This window comes from Brachypodium distachyon, chromosome 4 (genome assembly GCF_000005505.3).
Source record: "Brachypodium distachyon strain Bd21 chromosome 4, Brachypodium_distachyon_v3.0, whole genome shotgun sequence".
In the NCBI taxonomy this organism is placed as follows: Eukaryota; Viridiplantae; Streptophyta; class Magnoliopsida; order Poales; family Poaceae; genus Brachypodium; species Brachypodium distachyon.
The window spans coordinates 48,088,021-48,107,522 of NC_016134.3; the positions used below are offsets into that span (position 1 = coordinate 48,088,021).

The 19,502-nt window shown below is 43.3% G+C and overlaps 4 protein-coding genes, 1 long non-coding RNA gene and 1 other non-coding gene across 6 annotated transcripts; 3 read left to right on the plus strand and 3 right to left on the minus strand.

The window, feature by feature from the left end:
* The first annotated feature begins 363 nt into the window (after nucleotides 1–363).
* On the plus strand, nucleotides 364–6,159 carry LOC100836710 (ubiquitin-activating enzyme E1 2). Its single transcript, XM_003579002.4, has 6 exons — nucleotides 364–821; nucleotides 1,538–1,755; nucleotides 2,636–3,430; nucleotides 3,514–4,382; nucleotides 4,618–5,053; nucleotides 5,275–6,159. Exons 1-6 carry the CDS (start codon nucleotides 572–574, stop codon nucleotides 5,869–5,871), a joined length of 3,165 nt encoding a protein of 1,054 aa, XP_003579050.1. The 5' UTR covers nucleotides 364–571; the 3' UTR covers nucleotides 5,872–6,159.
* Nucleotides 6,160–6,756: 597 nt separating this feature from the next.
* On the minus strand, nucleotides 6,757–6,828 carry TRNAP-CGG. The gene has a single exon. It is a non-coding gene; the product is annotated as a tRNA-Pro (tRNA).
* A 2,144-nt stretch (nucleotides 6,829–8,972) lies between these two features.
* On the plus strand, nucleotides 8,973–12,302 carry LOC100837630 (protein MALE DISCOVERER 2). Its single transcript, XM_003579005.4, has 8 exons — nucleotides 8,973–9,263; nucleotides 9,470–9,567; nucleotides 9,659–9,792; nucleotides 9,914–10,028; nucleotides 10,663–10,925; nucleotides 11,010–11,200; nucleotides 11,297–11,429; nucleotides 11,534–12,302. The coding sequence occupies exons 3-8, from the start codon at nucleotides 9,696–9,698 to the stop codon at nucleotides 12,112–12,114; spliced, it is 1,380 nt and encodes a 459-aa protein (XP_003579053.1). The 5' UTR covers nucleotides 8,973–9,263; nucleotides 9,470–9,567; nucleotides 9,659–9,695; the 3' UTR covers nucleotides 12,115–12,302.
* Nucleotides 12,303–12,663: 361 nt separating this feature from the next.
* Nucleotides 12,664–16,436, minus strand: LOC104585218 (MDIS1-interacting receptor like kinase 2). The gene is made up of 2 exons (XM_014902871.2): nucleotides 13,427–16,436; nucleotides 12,664–13,252 (listed from the first exon to the last, which is right to left on the minus strand). Exons 1-2 carry the CDS (start codon nucleotides 16,329–16,331, stop codon nucleotides 12,906–12,908), a joined length of 3,252 nt encoding a protein of 1,083 aa, XP_014758357.1. The 5' UTR covers nucleotides 16,332–16,436; the 3' UTR covers nucleotides 12,664–12,905.
* Nucleotides 16,437–16,549: 113 nt separating this feature from the next.
* On the plus strand, nucleotides 16,550–17,332 carry LOC112272430. Its single transcript, XR_002966193.1, has 2 exons — nucleotides 16,550–16,677; nucleotides 16,736–17,332. It is a non-coding gene; the product is annotated as an uncharacterized LOC112272430 (long non-coding RNA).
* On the minus strand, nucleotides 17,184–18,685 carry LOC100822790 (probable leucine-rich repeat receptor-like protein kinase At1g35710). The gene is made up of 2 exons (XM_024463155.1): nucleotides 17,853–18,685; nucleotides 17,184–17,711 (listed from the first exon to the last, which is right to left on the minus strand). The coding sequence occupies exons 1-2, from the start codon at nucleotides 18,502–18,504 to the stop codon at nucleotides 17,365–17,367; spliced, it is 999 nt and encodes a 332-aa protein (XP_024318923.1). The 5' UTR covers nucleotides 18,505–18,685; the 3' UTR covers nucleotides 17,184–17,364.
* Between the last annotated feature and the right edge of the window lie 817 nt (nucleotides 18,686–19,502).

Genomic DNA, 19,502 nt, shown 5'->3' on the forward strand with positions numbered 1-19,502 from the left:
GAATTAGCTACACCGAAAGTCGTAATTACCGGCTCGACACGAAGAGTTAGCATTACAACACTAGCAAGTACCAAGATTTCTTATAATTCGTGTTGTTCTCGATAGAAATCACCGTAAAACTTTAGCAAGTCCCATACCTCTGTGTCCTGTGTCCCTTTTGAAAAATTGAAAGAAATCAAAACAGTTGTACCCAAATAAGAACTCAAAATTCATCTTGGAGTTGTTGAGCCTACTCGAGCCCATCTGGCAGGCCTTCTGGAAGCTTCTTTCCAGAAGCCACACGGCGACAGGGAGGTGTCAGCAAGAAAAGTACACGCGCATTCCCAGACTCACCGACACGTGGGGCCCGCCCTGTCAGCCATTTCCCTTCAACAAAGCCGCCTCGTCTCTTTCCTTTCCCCAAACTCTTCTTCCAATCCTCCGAGAGCTCCCCAGAACCCTAGACCGTCTCCTTCCTTACTTCCTCCCGCCGACTCCACGAAGCACGCATCCCTCCCAAGGCGAGTCCCGCCGCGCCAAATCCCGGATCCGGATCCTCCTCCTCCTCCTCCTCGGCGGCGTCGCGCGCTATATGCTTCCCCGGAAGCGGGAGATCGGAGCCGGCGAGGTCGAGGACTTGGGCAAGAAGACCCGCGCCGCGGAAGCCCCGGAGGCAGGCAGGCAGAAGGACAGCGCAGCGACCATGGCAGCGGGGAGGGGCCACGAGATCGATGAGGACCTCCACAGCCGCCAGCTCGCCGTCTACGGCCGCGAGACCATGAAGCGCCTCTTCGGCTCCAACGTCCTCGTCTCTGGCCTCCAGGGCCTCGGCGCCGAGATCGGTACGTTACTGCTGCCCACGACCAGCTCCTCTAGTAGAGATGAGATGGTTTCGCTTGTGATCGGTATAGCAATTACTCCTTGCTCAATCTGATGTAGCATAGCGAACTAGCAGATTAGTCCTCTGCTTGTGATCGGTATCTCGACGGTATGCACCTGATCTGGATTTTGTTTGATTCTTCAACCTTCAATGGCTACGTGTGCTCTAATTGCTGTGTCCTATGATTGCCTTCGAACCATCAATCAAGCCAAAACATCTGTCCTCCCATGTCCTGTTAGTAATGCTGTTCGTCACAATATGGATGCAATGGTGGCAGGTTTTGTTCAAGTTCTCCTTTTTCTTTGTGTCTTGACAGGAGAGTTAATTTTTGTGTTACAGTAGCAGGCCCCCTTGCTTAAGAACTAGTCTTTGCATTACGATGGCAACACGCAATTACTAATATCAGTAGGTGATTCGTAGTTGACAGTGGCACCTTAAAGGCAAAATCCATATGTTTTGTGCCGCTGGTCAATTTGATTATTGTATGTATGCTTGAGATCCAGCATCAACACTCTATGAATATTGGGTATAAAAACAAATTATAAGCTCTTCTAGATGTTCGCCATTCAGTTTATCATGATTAAATTTTGAAACTTGAAGAGGTATTGAGGAATTTCAGTTATTGGATGGTAAAATGTTTTAGCTTACACTTGATTTAATATCTACTTATTCCTGCAGCTAAGAATCTTGTCCTTGCTGGTGTCAAGTCTGTAACCTTGCATGATGATGGTAACGTGGAGCTATGGGACTTATCTAGCAACTTCTTCTTCTCGGAGAAGGATGTTGGGAAAAACCGTGCTCAAGCTTGTGTGCAGAAGCTACAAGAGCTCAACAATGCTGTCCTCATCTCTGCTTTAACTGGTGACTTGACCAAGGAGCACCTTTCTAATTTTCAGGTGCGCAACATGAAAATCAAATGTGATCACTGTCTTCTTTATTTGGTTAATTTTGCTCCTAGTTTTGGAGGAGGACTGGAATCTAAAAAAAAAGCTATGCACAACAATTGTAGCATTTACAAAACAGCTTTTTAATAAATAAGTCACTCAAGAACCTATAATTTTCTGGTCATGAACTCGTAGTCAAGGTGTGCTGATATGTGTATTCAGCCACAACGTATCAGGTATATAGTACATAATGAAGCCTGCATATTGGTTGGCGATTGCTGTGAGATTCCAAAAATGCTTCATCTGTATTGACTTGCTTAAATACTTGAAGTAGGTCGAAATCCACTGAGATTTTGATATCATATTTCCTTGTCTTTGTTTTGCCTGGTTTGAGTCTGGGGATAGGATTTTACCCGTTCACCTTTTAACTGTTAATTTTGTATCTGGCAATGTGTATTCTATTAACTAGAATATCCTTGCCAGCATCACAGGGCTCCATAAACTGTGTATATAGGTGAGTAGATAAATTGAGTACAAATTTGCCAAGACGTTCTCAGCATCACTATGGAGACACATAACATATTATTTGGTTGCTTTAAATTGTATCACATATGCCCCATCATGCCATCTTAGCCCAGTCCACAATGTGTCATGTTGTTTGTCCAAGGAAATTGAAATTTCCAAGCGATGTTGTTCTGAGCAATGAAAATGTTTTTTTGTGGTGCACATTACTTTGTGATGTTTTAGTTTTTGAGGAGGATTAGATGATTGATCGTACATTTGTGTTTCAATTTTGTCTACATGCCTCTGGATTTGCACATTTTGCACTACTCTGTACTAGAATTGATATTTTCTTACTCCCAGAATTAATCATTTCCTTCTCAACTCACAGGCCGTGGTCTTCACTGATATCAGCTTAGAAAAAGCTGTGGAGTTTGACGATTACTGCCACAGCCACCAGCCACCCATAGCTTTCATTAAGTCTGAAGTTCGTGGTCTTTTTGGCAGCGTATTTTGTGATTTTGGTCCAGAGTTTACTGTTTTGGATGTTGATGGAGAGGAACCACATACAGGAATTGTTGCATCGATCAGTAATGACAGTTCAGCACTTGTCTCCTGTGTTGATGATGAGCGTCTGGAGTTTCAGGATGGTGATCTGGTTGTTTTCTCTGAAGTCCATGGAATGACCGAGCTGAATGATGGAAAACCAAGAAAGGTTAAGAACGCAAGGCCCTACTCTTTCTTTTTAGAAGAAGACACTTCCTCATTTGGTGAATACGTTCGAGGGGGTATCGTCACACAGGTCAAGCCACCAAAGGTTATTAAATTCAAACCCTTGAAAGAGGCCATGGTAGAGCCAGGAGAATTTCTCATGAGCGATTTCTCCAAGTTTGACCGCCCACCTCTTTTGCATTTGGCCTTCCAAGCTTTGGACAAGTTTAGGAGTGAATTCAGTCGGTTCCCTGTTGCTGGCTCCACTGATGATGTGCAAAGGGTGATAGATTTTGCTATTGGGATTAATGAAACTTTGGGTGACAAGAAACTTGAAGAAATTGACACAAAGCTCCTGCACCATTTCGCCAGTGGTTCCAGGGCTGTTCTGAATCCTATGGCTGCAATGTTTGGTGGTATTGTAGGACAGGAGGTCGTGAAAGCATGCTCAGGGAAATTTCATCCACTTTATCAGGTTTGTATCTTCCGCCTATTGTTTGAAGTGTATAATTTATATGTTTGCAAAAATTTGTAACATCAGTTGTTTTAATTTTGCAGTTCTTTTACTTTGATTCTGTGGAGTCTCTCCCTGTTGAGCCCTTGGAGTCTGGTGATTTGAAGCCAGAGAACACTAGATATGATGCACAAATCAGTGTATTTGGATCTAAGCTTCAAAAGAAACTGGAGCAGGCAAAAATCTTTATGGTCGGATCTGGGGCACTTGGATGTGAATTCTTCAAGAACCTGGCACTGATGGGCATTTCCTGTGGTCAGGATGGAAAGCTGACTGTGACAGATGATGATGTCATTGAAAAGAGCAATCTGAGTCGCCAGTTTCTTTTCCGTGACTGGAACATCGGGCAGCCTAAGTCCACAGTTGCTGCTACTGCTGCTATGGCAATCAATCCTAAACTTCATGTTGAGGCCCTTCAGAATAGAGCAAGTCCAGAGACTGAAAATGTGTTTAATGATGCCTTCTGGGAGAACCTTGATGCTGTTGTCAATGCCCTCGATAATGTGACCGCAAGAATGTACATAGATTCTAGATGTGTATATTTTCAGAAGGCACTTTTGGAATCTGGCACTCTAGGTGCTAAATGCAATACACAGATGGTCATACCGCACCTAACAGAGAACTATGGGGCATCTAGAGATCCACCTGAAAAGCAGGCACCTATGTGCACTGTACACTCATTTCCTCACAACATTGATCACTGCCTCACCTGGGCTAGGTCTGAGTTCGAGGGTTTACTTGAGAAAACCCCAACTGAAGTAAATGCTTTCCTGTCAAATCCCAGTACATATGTAAGTGCAGCAAGAACTGCTGGTGATGCACAGGCTAGAGATCAGCTTGAACGTGTTATCGAGTGCCTTGACAAAGACAAGTGTGAGACATTCCAAGATTCTATCACCTGGGCTCGCCTTAAGTAAGTTTACCCTCCCCCCTCTCTCCACAGTTATAACTTAGTATGGATCGTGCTGTCTATACATAGTTCATTTTACATTTATTTCACTTGCTCTACGATATTATGAAATTTAAATACTGCAGCGACAGCTTTTGCCTTGTGAGTTTCTCTGATCATGCTGTCTCTTCTGCAAGATTCTGTTAATCTTAGTTTTAATTTCACTCACCCTACTGTTTTTACTCATGATTTATCTTAGGTTTGAGGACTATTTCTCCAACCGTGTGAAGCAGCTCACGTTTACTTTCCCAGAAGACTCGATGACGAGCTCTGGTGCTCCTTTCTGGTCTGCTCCAAAGCGCTTCCCACGACCTGTGGAGTTCTCGTCTAGTGATCCAAGTCAGCTTAGCTTTATTTTGGCTGCTGCAATATTAAGGGCAGAGACATTTGGAATACCCATTCCTGAGTGGGCCAAGACCCCAAACAAGCTGGCTGCTGAAGCTGTTGACAAGGTGATTGTCCCTGATTTCCAACCAAAACAGGGGGTTAAGATAGTTACTGATGAGAAGGCTACTAGCCTATCATCTGCATCTGTTGACGATGCTGCTGTCATTGAAGAGCTTATCGCAAAGTTAGAAGAAATTTCCAAAACACTGCCATCAGGGTTCCACATGAACCCAATACAGTTTGAGAAGGTCAGCATATCCTACTACTCTTTTCTAGAACTTGAATGATTTACTCTTGAGTTGTTGCCTTGCAGTTGTATAGTTATATGCTGCAGCTTTTCATGTTAATGCCTTATTTCCTTTTTTTTCCTTGTTGGGCATCCAGCCATGCATCTCTAGAATGTACCCTTATGCTTCAACAAGTTTGATATATGTTCATGAATTGCTGAGCTGCTTTTTGGTATGTGCAGGATGATGACACCAATTTCCATATGGATGTGATAGCTGGTTTTGCCAACATGCGGGCCAGGAACTACAGCATTCCTGAAGTAGACAAGCTGAAGGCCAAGTTCATAGCTGGCAGGATCATCCCAGCCATCGCCACCTCAACCGCGATGGCCACCGGCCTCGTTTGCCTGGAGCTCTACAAGGCCCTCGCCGGTGGGCACAAGGTTGAAGACTACCGCAACACGTTTGCGAACCTGGCGATCCCCCTCTTCTCCATCGCGGAGCCGGTCCCGCCCAAGACCATCAAGCACCAGGAGCTGTCGTGGACGGTGTGGGACAGGTGGACGGTGACGGGCGACATCACGCTGAGGGAGCTCCTGGGTTGGCTCAAGGAGAAGGGCCTGAACGCGTACAGCATATCCTGCGGCACCTCGCTGCTGTACAACTCCATGTTCCCGAGGCACAAGGAGCGGCTGGACAGGAAGGTGGCGGACGTGGCGAGGGAGGTGGCCAAGATGGAGGTGCCCTCATACCGGCGCCACCTGGATGTGGTGGTGGCCTGTGAGGACGACGACGACAACGATGTCGACATCCCCCTTGTGTCGGTCTACTTCCGCTAAGAAGGCCAGTGGGGCCTCCGTCGGCGTTTTCAATCTCTCGTCAGAATGACAGACAGACAGTGTACCGAGTCGCATGAGCGACTGTAAAAACCGAATGCAGTCTTTTCCGTTCCGTCTCAATAGAGCTCTCGTCGTTCAGACCAGATGAGATGTGAGACCATTGTGTCTGATCTGATATTATTTACCAGACATGATGAAACTAGGTAACAACATTGCCATCTTTGATGTTTTTGGTTGCGTGATACAGTACCCACCAAATTGAGTTCCCTGTGCACTGGTTGATTGCTTGCTTGCTTGCTTGCTTCCATGGGTCTTCTCTCTTTTGCAAGTTGTCTCCTTTTTTCCTTTTTGGGTCACGAGTCATGTGTGTGTAGTGAAAAGTGTACCAAGTGAGCACATCGTGTGGATGATTCGTGAATCAGGCCAACCATAACCAGCTAGTTAGTTGGTTGGTTGGAAGATTTTGTGTAGAATTTGGGCCCTCCATGTAACGTAGGAGTACTTGTTTGCTGCTTGTGGCAAGGATTAAATGGCGTGTGTATTCCACGTGCAGGGGCTAGATCAGATGGGGATTCCATTATTATTGGGTAACATGCATATGCCTGCTTGGCTGGCTGGCGTATCGTATGCGTTGCCAACGTGACCTTGTCTACGCTATCCTTCTTTCTTGCGCAATTTCTTGAGATCCATTTCGAGCTTCTCCTGATGTGCTGCTTGGCTCATCTTGTGTTAGAAGCTTAGTACTTACTCCCTAGTAGTATATTTTACAGCGTTGTCTGCGCCTGTCATGACTGCCACGAGAGGTAAGATTGCTTATTTAGAGGCAGGCAAAAAGGAGGGAAGAATTAACACATGAGGACTTGAATGTAAATATTCAAAAATAGAGGGGTGTTGCGAGAATCGAACTCGCGACCTCTCGCACCCGAAGCGAGAATCATACCACTAGACCAAACACCCTTTGCTTGCTAATCATCCTGGAACTTCTTATTTGGCGTAGGGCTATAAAGCCCACTTGCCAGGTCCCAAATAAGTCCGTCCTCCTTAACATTTCTTCGTTTCTAGACAATGAAAAAAATAAATCCGGCTTACACGTCAAGATTTGCACAAATTTTGGATTACATTTGCACGCGCGCCCTATCGGCCTACCAGAAACTTGTCATGCATCCGTCGAGCCAGAAGCCTGGGGATTTGATTTTTTTCTTTTTGCTTTATGTTTTAGTATAAACAACTGTTTTGACTTGGGGTTTAGACTAGTCACAACATATAAATACAATATTGGCACGGTGTTTTGGTTGAACCCTGGCTCCCCCACTGCGCCGAGCCAGAAAAAACGACTTGCTTTAGTGTTGAAGGAGAGAAAACTCGCTATAGTGTCGAGAAGATGAGGAGGAAGAGACTCTCGAGAGACATGGGGTTGAAGACAAACTGCGAAATTTGATCAAGCGACGTGGATGACTTGGGACCGTTCGATGAAAGAACGAGGTTGGTGACACGTCTGTCCTATCGTTCGACCAAACACCTCGGTTCGACACGTAGGATTGTCCATATTATCAACTACTTGTGCAATACATTTTCTTGCACGGCCTATATATGACGAGTCATGTGATTACAACGGGCTACCGTGCATGAGGTCATGAAAGCTACACCACAAGTTTTCTACGACGTACGAGACGACCAAGGCATGAGCTATAGCAATAGACCGATTTGGTCTTGTTAGCATCTGCAGGCCGGACAAGTGGGCACAAACTAAAGAAGAGCAAGAGTAGAAACCATCAGACGGAACCAACTCAATTGGACACACACACTTATCCGATGTGGAGAGTAGAGACCAAGACTAGCTAGCTACCGACCGGCTCCAAACTCAGTTTTATTGGATTAGAAGATGTATTGGCCGGCGTTGCCTACCCACATATCCAAGCAATTAGATAGCCATCACATTGTGTGCTAGTACCAAATTAACTGATTTCACGTGCCATGTTTGCACACTCATGACACATGTATGCACGCACGCACGTGTCGGCCGGGTTAGTGTAAACACACGCCTAGAATTGTGAGAAACTTGCAAAACTCACCAAACATATATCATCTCTATATGTTTGCTACTCCGTCCGATTCATAAAAAATGTCGCCTGCTTAATATAAAATTTGTACTAATTCAGTAGATGTTATGCAGAGAACATACACGCGCCCAAGTGTACGCCCAAGTGTATGAGAATCAATAAACCTCTTCTTTTTCGTATTTGTTTTTGTGCTCGGAGCTTTGTCACCTATAGTAAGGGCAGTGGTACGTTTCTGTATGGACATGGTTTGTTTTTCCTGTCCATTGCAAGTAGGTGGGGTAAATTACCAAAGAATTTCGTCTCCCGTACACATCATCCTTAATTGTCATTAATGGTTGGGGCCATACATGTATGTTGTGGCATATAAGACGACGACGGTAAGCTGCCAAACGCGACTAAATTAGCTCGCAAGTGCCGGATAATCAAGATTTAATCTCTGTTTAGGTGGATATATATTATGGCAATTTCGATCTTGTTCGGTGTTCAGTTGCTTTTACAAAACCGTGTGTGCTTGGCTTACGTATAGTAAATTTACAAATGGATTATCTTCTCGTTGCAAAACATACAGGATCAAATTTAGAACAAGTCAGCTATACCTGTCGAACATAGTACAGTTTAACAATTTAAAAAAAAATGAAAATAATATTGGTTTCTTTGATTTTCTGGGGTCAGATTTGGTTTAAACATGAATGGAACACATTCTATATCCAAGTCCAACACGCACGCGATTAGGTGGGGATTGAGTACGAATAAGATCCTGGCACGAGACCCCGGTCTGGACTGGAGACACCTCCTTAATTCTGACAGGACACGGCCTTAATTTGATGCCGACAGACAATGAATCCCATCAACCAAATTTCAGTAATTTATGTCAGCGTCTAAAACAAGATTAGTTCCCGTGACACACGGGAGGAGTTACTAGTATCTCGTAGTAATAACTTTCCGCGCCCGATGAATTTCGATTTCCAGCCGCAGCAAAATTAAAAAACCGCCGTGCAATTTCTGGCAAAACCAGAGGCGTTTTCGTTTTCAGTTCAGAAAGGAAAAAAGGAAAGGAAATTCCACCTGCCTGACATGACATCTGTGCATTTTTGATACCTGGCTGGCTACAAGCAAACAGGCAGGCAAACATCCCCCAAACGGAGAAATTGTACGCTCCAATTTCAATATTCCGCGTCCTGGACCTGGATTGACTCTGCTTCTAGACGAGTCCTTCAAGATCCTCCTAGCCAGTAGCCACCTCTTCTTCTCCACGAACTCCTCTCATTCGATTCCCAACACACTGCCTGCCTGCCTGCCTCTTCTTTGGATTCATCCCTCTAGACTTTACAGGTACAATCATGAACTCATCATCCCAAGCCTTTTCTTCTTGCTACTGCTGCTTTCGTTTTGCTTGTACATTTCCGTTCCCCTTTTGCGTTTTCTGTCAGTTCATTCTCGAGATGCATACAGATCTGCTGTGATTCTTTACTTGACCAGATACAGACCGACGGGCTCTTTCCAAAAATCTGACTTTACTACTATTCCGCTGTTTCCAGTTACCTTGTAGCGACGGGGGATTACTTTGCTCGATTCTTTCCTTGCGGCGGCATGGAACGCCGTATGCTTCCGCGGCGCCGAAGATTCGGGCTTTAAGGTAGTAAACAAAGTTGGAATCTTTGGCCGGCTCCCTTTAATCGCGCCCCGTTCTGTATGTTCTTACTGCCTTTTATTTACCTGTCCTGCAGAGTTTACTTGGACATTGCGTGATTGGGGGAGGGCAGTATGGAGGTCTGGAGCTTTAGAGTGGCGTTTTGGGCCGTGCTGTTCTTCTTCCTCTTGTCTGAGAGGCGTGGGTCCTGTGCTTCCGTGAATGGAGAAGGTTAGTGAGATTGATTTTTCATGTGGGGTAATGATTTGTCAGATGGGTGATTGTAAGGTTAGTTGGTTCAAGTGGATGGATTGGTGGCTAATACTCATCTGTGTCTTTGTTGGTGCTTCAGGTAGAGTTGCTGTCAGATTCATAGAGGACTCAACAGGATCTTTACAGAGTTTGGGAGAGAAGAAGGTCTTTGCTCACTGTTCTTGGTGTTCGGATCACGGCAGAGCGGTGGCCTTGTAAGTGAATCTTATCCGTTCTTGATCTTGTAGGATCAAAACTTGTGTTGCCAATTATGTGAATATCCTTTCTAAGTATTTTTCTTAATGATTTGTCCTGATCATCAATTGTTTATGATTAGTATCGTTAGTCATGATGTAGGTTGCACATTGAACCGGTCCTAATTCAATGTCAGGGGATACTTGCAACTGCCCGCCGTCATCTTTTTGTTTGCGTCATCAGGGATTTATAAGTCAAATTTATCTAGAAGAAGTTATGACTCATAGGGGATATGCAGAACAACTGCGTGTCTTTCTAGATGATGTGATGATTTAGTCTATGGAATATTTAGGTTATGTGTGTGAACAAAGGTTTTGACTTTTAAGCATTTTTGGATGCCTCCTTGTTGTTTAAAATTTGACAACATACACAAATGCTACTTTAATGGAGGAATTCCTTCAGGTCTAAGGGGAAATAGTGCCTCTGTGAGTAAATTACATCCGGAGAATCAGGGACTTAGATTTCAGCAGTTCTTCACATATAATCTGAAGCCATCTCGTACCCTTGATAATGTCAGCATGCAAATAGCATATGCTAATTGTGCACTACGAATTACCAAGCTCACAACTTTAGTTATGTTGATTTGTTATACAGAACTACACGGAGTACCACCATGAGGAAGCTCTTACGGGCACCATCGCCGTCACAACCAAAAACAAAGAAGGCACAACCCGAAACTAAGAAGCCTTCTTCGGTACCTCATTGGGCTGTCTATGTATTGTGCGCCAGTGGAGTGCTCGGCCTCGTGGTTATAGCTGCAACCGTGTATCTACTCCTCTCCCGTAGAAAGAAAGACCACACTGTCATACCGTGGGCGACCGGGCTGAGTGGACAGCTAAGGAAAGCCTTTGTTACAGGTCAGTCTTCTATTACCTAAAACATAAGGGTAAAATGCCATACTGCAACTTGGAGGTATTGAGTGTGTTTTATCTTGTCGGCAGGTGTTCCTTCTTTAGGAAGGACTGAACTTGAGGCGGCATGTGAGGATTTCAGTAATGTGATTGGAACTGTATCTGACTGTGCATTGTATAAGGGAACGCTGTCAAGTGGAGTTGAAATAGCTGTTGCATGCAGTCCAGTCAAGTGTGCAGAAGAATGGTCAGAGCGGTCCGAGCAGCAGTTTAGGAACAAGGTAATAACGAATGGACGAAACTACTAAACTGCTCATATTATTTTCCAACTAGCATAGTACTGCTTTCTGTGTATAGCTTAACTCTGCTTCTTTCAGATCTCTGTGCTGTCCAAAGTGAACCACAAGAACTTCATGAACCTACTTGGTTACTGCGCATGTGACGAGCCATTCACCAGGATGATGGTGTTTGAGTATGCTCCATGTGGTTCCCTCTTTGAGCATTTGCACAGTGAGTATCCTAGCTAAATCTGTACTACTATATAGAAACCTTTTACTTCCAGGAGATGTTCATCTTCTGCCAATTGTCTCTTAGAAACAATTTTCCTCATGCAGTTAGAGAAGCAGAACATTTGGATTGGCCTACACGGCTACGCATCGTCATGGGAGTAACATACTGCCTAGAGTACATGAACCAACTAGACCCTCCTGTAACCCCAAGAACCCTGAGCTCCTCATCCATCTACCTGACTGAAGACTATGCAGCCAAGATATCTGACACCGAATTCTGGAAGGATGGGAAAGAAGCAGCATCGATGCAAAACATGGAACAAGAAAGCATCGTTTACAAGTTTGGGATACTGCTGCTTGAGGTGATCTCTGGGAGGGTACCGTTCTCTGAAGACCATGGCCTTCTTGTCCTCTGGGCTTCAAGCTATCTGGATGGCAAGAGGCCGCTCATTGCAATGGCTGACCCAACGCTCAACGCGTCATCGTCTGTGCCCGATGAAGACGTAGCAGCACTCTGTGATATCGTTAGACTCTGCATAAACCATGAGACGGAGAAGAGACCAACCATTGGCGAGGTTGCAAGGCTGATGAAAGGCGTCATCAGATTGTCGCCGGAGCAGACGATCCCGAGGAATAATCCTTTGTGGTGGGCTGAGCTTGAGATTGTGTCGGTGGAATCCAGCTGAACAGATCCACATCAAAAGGCAGGGTAACTAGACTAGTTTTTATATTTTAGTTTCTTCTGCATTCCTTTTTCTTTTTGTAGATACAATATACCCGCCTCTTTGCCACTTTTTTTTTTGTATCCGTTGCCTGTGAGTCTGCAAAGTTGTAAAAGTTGGGAGAAAGAAAAGAGTAATTATCATTGTGACAATTCTCCTGTCTTCCTTGGAAAACCACCTGAGTAATACTTGCAGCATGCATAGACAGTGGTTAAAACTCAAAAGTAGCTTTGTTCTTCTTTCCAGTTTCTGCTCCTGCTTCTGAAACCAGAAACTGTGCCAGTAAAAGAAATAATCTGCACTTGTACATAAATTCTAGAATCTAATGTGCCAAACGTAAACGGCAAAAAGAAAAGAGTGCATCAGTCCTAAAGGAGGCAACCAGTGGAACTTGTTGCACCCCCAAGCTAGTGATGGCAACAGCTAAATGCTTGAGCATCCTGAGAGTGGCTACAAGGACCCAAAAGGAGGCAATCATACCAATATTATTATCCAGTTGAGTCTTATCCGACGGAGGATGCAAGTGGAATATTTATTAATCTGTTGAAGAAATAGCTGGAGCTCTGTTATACAAATATTTATATGTAGCCAATAGCTACAAATGGTAGTACAGGGTATGAGGGTAATGCAGAAGACATAATGTATTACAAACTGTCTCCAATCGTAAGGAAGAAACAACAATGTGCTAAAAGAACATTCAATTGATATAGCATTGAGATCAATAAAAACTTCATTTAAAAAAAAGAGAGTAACATTCACAACCAGCAGACAGAGGTGACAATGCCAGTGTGCAGATAATCAAGAGTAGTATCAGGTCCTTCAGTTGTAGAGGACATGTTGATTACATGTTGCATCGTCGGACGGTGTGATGGATTAGGTTCTATACACCGAATAGCAATCATGATCACTTTGAATATTTCACTTGCCAAACCAACTTCAGGAAGTTGGAGCCGGGTGTCCAACAAATCCTCGAGTGACGTACTTTCTGTGGCCATGGACAATAGAAAATCACCCGGATGATGTCCCATAAACAACTCGAGAACAAGTACTCCAAAGCTATAAACGTCACACTTCTCGGTCACCCTTGTCGTGTATGCAAGCTCTGAAAAAGCAACTCCGAAGAGTTAATTTTGATTACTCTTTTGCATATGTGTAGTGATAACAAAACCTGAATGTTAGTGTAGATTGTATAAACAAGAGACGGATACAATATGGTCTTTCAAAGATATGTAAGACCATTTGTTAATGTAATCAATATAGAGATATATAATCTTACCTGGGGCAAGATATCCTTTTGTCCCTGCAAGCTTTGTGCAGTTTGCAGCATTCACATCTAGTATTTTGGCTATGCCAAAATCAGAGATGCACGCCCTGAATTTCAGATCAAGCAAAATGTTATTGCTTGTTATATCTCTATGGACTATCGGCGCAAAGCAATCATGATGCATGTAGGACAAAGCATGAGCGACATCCCTAACAATATTCAATCTCCTCGCCCAATCCAATTCAATTGCGGTTACCTCACTCTTCAAATATGATGCTAAGCTTCCTCTATCCATGTATTCATAAACAAGAAATCTCCCCCGAGGAGCAGAACAATAGCCGAATAACTTTGCAATGTTGCAATGTCGAATATGCAGCAATGCATCTATTTCACGATTAAATGTCTCAGAATCTTCAATCGCATGAATCTTCTTTACTGCAAATATCTCCCCTGTTGGTAACTGAGCTCTATATACTGATCCATTACCTCCAATTCCAATGCAGTGGGTGTCACTGAAATTTTCTGTGGCATCCATAATTTTCTCATACACATCTTCTCCGTCAAAGTTCCAAATTGCGAATAAATTTGTTTGTTGCAGTTCAATCTGACTTCTTTCATTAGATTTCTTCCTCTTACATTGCAATATTCTTACTATTGCCGTGATGAGAATAATAAATATGACAGAAGGAATTATTGCTAGTAAAAAAAGTTTGCTCTTCTTATCTTGTCCATGACTTTGAGTAATTTGACAAGCGGGTAAACCTTTCACGACACCACATAGTTTGCTATTGTGCAAGAACCATTCAATTGGAGCTTCTTCAAAGAACCTATTTTGTGGCACAGACCCTTCCAATTGGTTGTATGACATATCAATGGATAAGAGGCTGACGAGACTAAGAAATGATGATGGAATGCTGCCATTCAATGCATTTTTTGAAAGATTCAACGCTTCAAGCATTCTGAGACTACCCAGCTGGCTCGGTATCTTGTCTTTGAATGAATTATCACTTAGATCCAACAAAGCTTGTAGGTTTCCCAACATCCCTAGTTCGATAGGAATGCTACCATTGAGGCGATTATGGCTCAACTTCAGAAAGCGAAGCTTGCAACAATGTTCAATTGACCCTTGTATCGACCCACTTAGGTTGTTTGATGATAAATCCAAATACTCCAAATTGGTAAGAAATCCAACTTCATGTGGTATAGTGCCCCAAAGGAAGTTGTTACCAAGGCTTAGATTGAATAAAGCCAATAGATTGCCAATTTCCGGTGGAATTTCTCCATCAAGTTTATTTGATGAAACATCAAATACCCTTAGGCGAGATAGTCGGCCTATGCTTGGTGGTATGGCCCCATTGATATTGTTGTTTGAGGCACGTAGCATCGTAAGTTTGTAGCACTCACCCCAGCGATGAGATAATTGTCCATATAGTTTATTTGAACTGATATCGATATAGACAATATTTGGATAACTTCCCATCTTGGAGATGTCTCCTTCAAGCTGATTTTGTTCAAGACGAACTCTGACTAGGCTTTTGCAGATTAGCAAGCTTGTCGGCAAGGGTCCAACCAAATTATTTTTCATGGCGACGAACCTTTGTAGTTGGCCTCCGGCACAAAGACCCGATGGCAAAGGGCCAAAGAGATTGTTAGAACTCATGTCGAGATTAACCAGATTAATTAAGTTGCCAATTTCTTGAGGGACTTTTCCAGAAATTTGGTTCTTGAAAAGGTTCAAGACAATGAGTTTTTTCAAATCCCCTAAACTATTAGGGATGGAGCCTGAGAGATTGTTTTCACTCAGATCCAATTCCTCTAAGTTTATCAAATGACCTATTTGTTGAGGGATGTATCCAGAAAGTTTGTTCGTATAAAGGTACAAGATTCTGAGTTTTGTCAAATTCCTCAAACTGTTTGGAATCGAACCTAAGAGTGTGTTTTTCTGAAGTGACAATTCTTCTAGGTTGACCAAATAACCTAGTTCTGGAGGGATGTGTCCAGAAAGTTTGCTACGCCAAAGGTATAAGGTGGTGAGCTTCGTCAAGTTACATAGATCTCTTGGTATGGAACCGGTGATTGTGTTGTTACTAAGAGCTAAGGCCTCTAGGTTCCCCAAATAACCTAGTTCTGGAGGGATATGTCCTGAAAGGTGGTTTTGGTCAAGGTACAAGATAGTGAGCTTGGTTAGGTCACCTACACTGCTTGGGATTGAACCAGAAAGGTTATTGTCAAACAAATCTAATATAGACAGTTGCTCTAGGTGGCCTATTTCAGGAGGGATAGGACCAGTCAAGTGATTGACCGACAAGTTTAGGGTCACAAGATTACTCATGTTTCCTATTTGTCTTGGAATTTCACTAGAGATTTGATTGTTGGAGAGCTCTAAGATACGGAGCTTCGTGAGGTTTGCCAAAGAAGGTGGAATTGAGCCTCTTATCTGGTTGCTTTGCAGGAGCAGAGCATGGAGCTCGACAAGGACCTCGATGCTCCAAGGAATGCTCCCGGCAAGCTCGTTGTGCGAGAGGTCAAGGCTTGTCAAGGTCCTCAAGGCCGAGAAGTCGAGAGACTCCAGCTTCCCTCTCAGCCGCATCCCTGGCAGGGAGATGTTGACGATCACCGGCTGCTGTTGAACCTTGTCCATACCGCACCTGATGCCGCGCCAATTGCAAGGCGCTGACATGTTGGCCCAGGACTGCAGAGCTTGCTGGCTTTCGTTGTTGAGGGTGGCTTTCCAAGCAAGGAGAGCTCCTGCTTGCCCTTCGAGCGATGGCGGCACCGCCGCCGTGACCGAGACAAGTGTGGCTGCGGTGGCCATGATCAGTATGGTGAAGGATGCAAGTAGTTTGGGCGAAAGAGACTCCATGGCTAGGCTGTGAGCTTGTTTAAAGCTACTAATTAAGCTACAAAGCATGGACATATGTGCTGAAAATGCAATGGCAGCTATGTGTTGGACCCGGCATGCATGAATTATTGGATGGGGTAGGTGTGTAAATGTCTCTCACAAGGCAATGGGGATAGGACTAAGCTAAGCAGGATGAGTGCTGTCGCTTAGCGGAGATTAATTTGCAGCAGTCAATCAGTCAATCAGTGTACAGTCACCGCAATTAATAATGTAGTGGAGTTTTCATCATAGTCAAGAAGTGGAAAAAACTGCACAAGCTTGGACTCTGGAGGTTCTCAAATCTTTGCAGAACACAAAGCAGTTTCTAGACATCATTCAAAGGCAGGCAAAATTAAGCCGTTAAGCTAGGATCTTTGTGCAGGTGATGTCTACCGTAGCTCATCTTGCTGTTGCTCCATCCAGTTCTGATCGTCCTACAGTGTGTACTGCAGCTGCAAGCTCAGAAGGTTGGTTGCTGAATAACCTCTTGAATGGTCTCTGAACCGTCTCCGACTGACAGACAGACATCAGCAACTTAATCCCTAGCTAAGCCTAAGCTACTCCTCTTTCCTTTTTCTTTTTCTGGCAACAGCTAAGGTACTTCTCTCTTCCTAGATAAACAACAGGATTTGACATGAGGGAGTTGAAATTCAGGGCTCTGTCATTGTTTTTCTTCTTTCTACTCTCTGGTCTTGCTTCTGAAACCAGAAATTGTGCTAGCTAGTAAAATAAGTAGTAATCCGCACTGCCTGTATATATCTTCAAGAATATAATGTTCCACAATTGCAGAAAAATTAATATATATAGTGCATCACTTCTAACTTTGTTTTTTCCAAACCACAGAAACTAATGGATCTTATTGCAGCTCCAAGCTAGTGATGGCAGCACTTTGTTACAAAGAAATGTTATTTACCAGTTCAACGGGCTACACTTAATCTGACGGAGGACTCAAATGGAGTAGTTCTTAATGTATTGAGGAAATAGCAGGGTTAATGCAGAAAACATAATCCATATTATTACAAAGAGTCTCGATCTAATCAAGAAGAAACCATAATCTGCTAATGAACATTCACGACCAGCAGGCGGGGATGTGAATGTCAGTGTGCAGATAATCAAGATGATTATCAGCTCCTTCGGCTGTAGAAAACAACTTGATTACTTGTTGCATTGTTAGACGGTGTGAAGGATTAGGTTCTATGCACCGAACAGCGATGGTGATCACTTTGAATATTTCACTTGCGATCTCAGCTTCAGGGAGTTGGAGACGAGTGTCCAAAATATCCTCGAGTGATGTACTTTCCGTGGCCATGGACGAAAGAAAATCACCTGGATGATGTCCCATGAATAACTCGAGGATGAGAACTCCAAAGCTATAAACATCGCATTTCTCCGTCATGCTTGTTGTGTATGCAAGTTCTGAAACAACAACGTTGGAGAGTTAGTTTTGCCAACTCATTTAAATGTGTATATTAATATAAAAAGTTGTAGAAACTAGGATAAACAGGGCATGATATTTAAGAGATATGATCAGTTACCAAGGTAGATAAATAACCTTACCTGGGGCAAGATATCCTTTAGCCCCGGCAAGGTTCGTGCAGTTTGACGAGTCCGTATCTAGTATTTTGGCAATACCAAAATCAGAGATGTAGGCTCGGAATTCCAGATCAAGCAAAATGTTGTTGCTTGTGATATCTCTGTGGACTATGGGCGCAAAGCAACCATGATGCATGTAAGACAAAGCATGAGCAACATCCTTAAAAATATTTAACCTCTTTGTCCATCCCAGTGTCACCACAGTTTCCTTGCTCTCTAAAGATGCCGCTAGACTTCCTCTATCCACGTATTCATAAATGAGAAATCTTCCTTGAATAGCAGAACAGAAGCCATAGAACTTCACAATGTTGCGATGACGAATGTGCATCAGCGTATCTATTTCACGATTAAATAGCTCATCATCTTCCATCATATGAATCTTCTTTACAGCAAATATCTCACGTGTTGGTAACACTGCTTTATACACTGACCCGTTACCTCCAATTCCGATGCAGTGGGTGTCGCTGAAGTTTTCTGTGGCTTCAACAATTTTCTTGTACACATCTTCACCATCAAAATTCCATATTCCAAACAAATTTGTCTGTCCTGGCTCATTTTCCTTTCCTACACTGCTGGATTTCTTCCTTTTAAATTGCAATATTGTCACTAAAGTCATGATAAGTACAAAAGATACAATGGGTAGAATTATTGCTAGTAAAACAAGTTTGGACTTGTCTTTTCCATGACTTTGAGTAATTTCACAAGAGGGCAAACCTTTCACTACACCACAATATTTCTTTCATCCTTTTGCATCGAAATAAAAAATTGAAATCCAAATAATATGATTCAACCTCAGACCCTTTTAAATGTAGCAGATAATAGTGGAGCTCGAAATAGGTTGTTATTATGCATGAACCATTCGAGTGGAGCTTCTTCAAAGAACCTACTTCGTGGCACCGGACCTTCCAATTTATTGTATGAGACATCCATTGATAAGAGGCTGACCATGCTTTGGAATGAGGCTGAGATGCTCCCGTTCAGTGTATTGTGTGAAAGATTCAAGGTTTCAAGCATGTTGAGACCAGCCAACTGATTCGGTATCATGTCATCAAATGAATTGTCACTTACATCTAACAAATATTGTAGGTTTGCTAACATTCCTAGTTCTATAGGAATGGTTCCATTGAGATGATTATGGCTCAACTTCAGAAAGCGAAGCTTGTTACAATTCTCAATTGACCCTAGTATCGACCCACTGAGGTTGTTCGATGATAAATCCAAATACTCCAAATTGGCAAGAAATCCAACTTCCTGTGGTATAGTGCCCCAAAGCAAGTTATTACCGAGGCTTAGATTGAACAACGACAAAAGCTTGCCAATTTCTGGCAGAATTGTTCCATCAAGTTGATTTGATGAAAAATCAAGTATCCTCAGCTGAGATAGTTGGCCGATACTTGGTGGTATGGCTCCACTAATATTGTTGTTTGAGGCACGTAGCATCGTCAGTTTGTAGCACTCACCCCAGCGATGAGAAAATCTACTGGATAGTTTATTTGAACTGATATCGATATACACAAGATTTGGATAAATTCCCATCTTGGAGATGTCTCCTTCAAGCTTATTTTGCTCAAGACGAACTCTGACTAGGCTTTTGCAGATTAGCAAGCTTGTCGG

Coding starts and splice junctions, on each gene's coding strand:
- LOC100836710 (XM_003579002.4), top strand. CDS start 572: ATGCTTCCCCGGAAGCGGGAGATCGGAGCCGGCGAGGTCGAGGACTTG. Junction 822..1,537: donor GGGCCTCGGCGCCGAGATCG/GTACGTTACTGC, acceptor TTATTCCTGCAG/CTAAGAATCTTGTCCTTGCT. Junction 3,431..3,513: donor AATTTCATCCACTTTATCAG/GTTTGTATCTTC, acceptor TTAATTTTGCAG/TTCTTTTACTTTGATTCTGT.
- LOC100837630 (XM_003579005.4), top strand. CDS start 9,696: ATGGAGGTCTGGAGCTTTAGAGTGGCGTTTTGGGCCGTGCTGTTCTTC. Junction 9,793..9,913: donor TGCTTCCGTGAATGGAGAAG/GTTAGTGAGATT, acceptor TTGGTGCTTCAG/GTAGAGTTGCTGTCAGATTC. Junction 10,029..10,662: donor CACGGCAGAGCGGTGGCCTT/GTAAGTGAATCT, acceptor TTTGTTATACAG/AACTACACGGAGTACCACCA.
- LOC104585218 (XM_014902871.2), bottom strand. CDS start 16,331: ATGTCCATGCTTTGTAGCTTAATTAGTAGCTTTAAACAAGCTCACAGC. Junction 13,253..13,426: donor AAAAGGATATCTTGCCCCAG/GTAAGATTATAT, acceptor TTGCTTTTTCAG/AGCTTGCATACACGACAAGG.
- LOC100822790 (XM_024463155.1), bottom strand. CDS start 18,504: ATGACTTTAGTGACAATATTGCAATTTAAAAGGAAGAAATCCAGCAGT. Junction 17,712..17,852: donor TAAAGGATATCTTGCCCCAG/GTAAGGTTATTT, acceptor TTGTTGTTTCAG/AACTTGCATACACAACAAGC.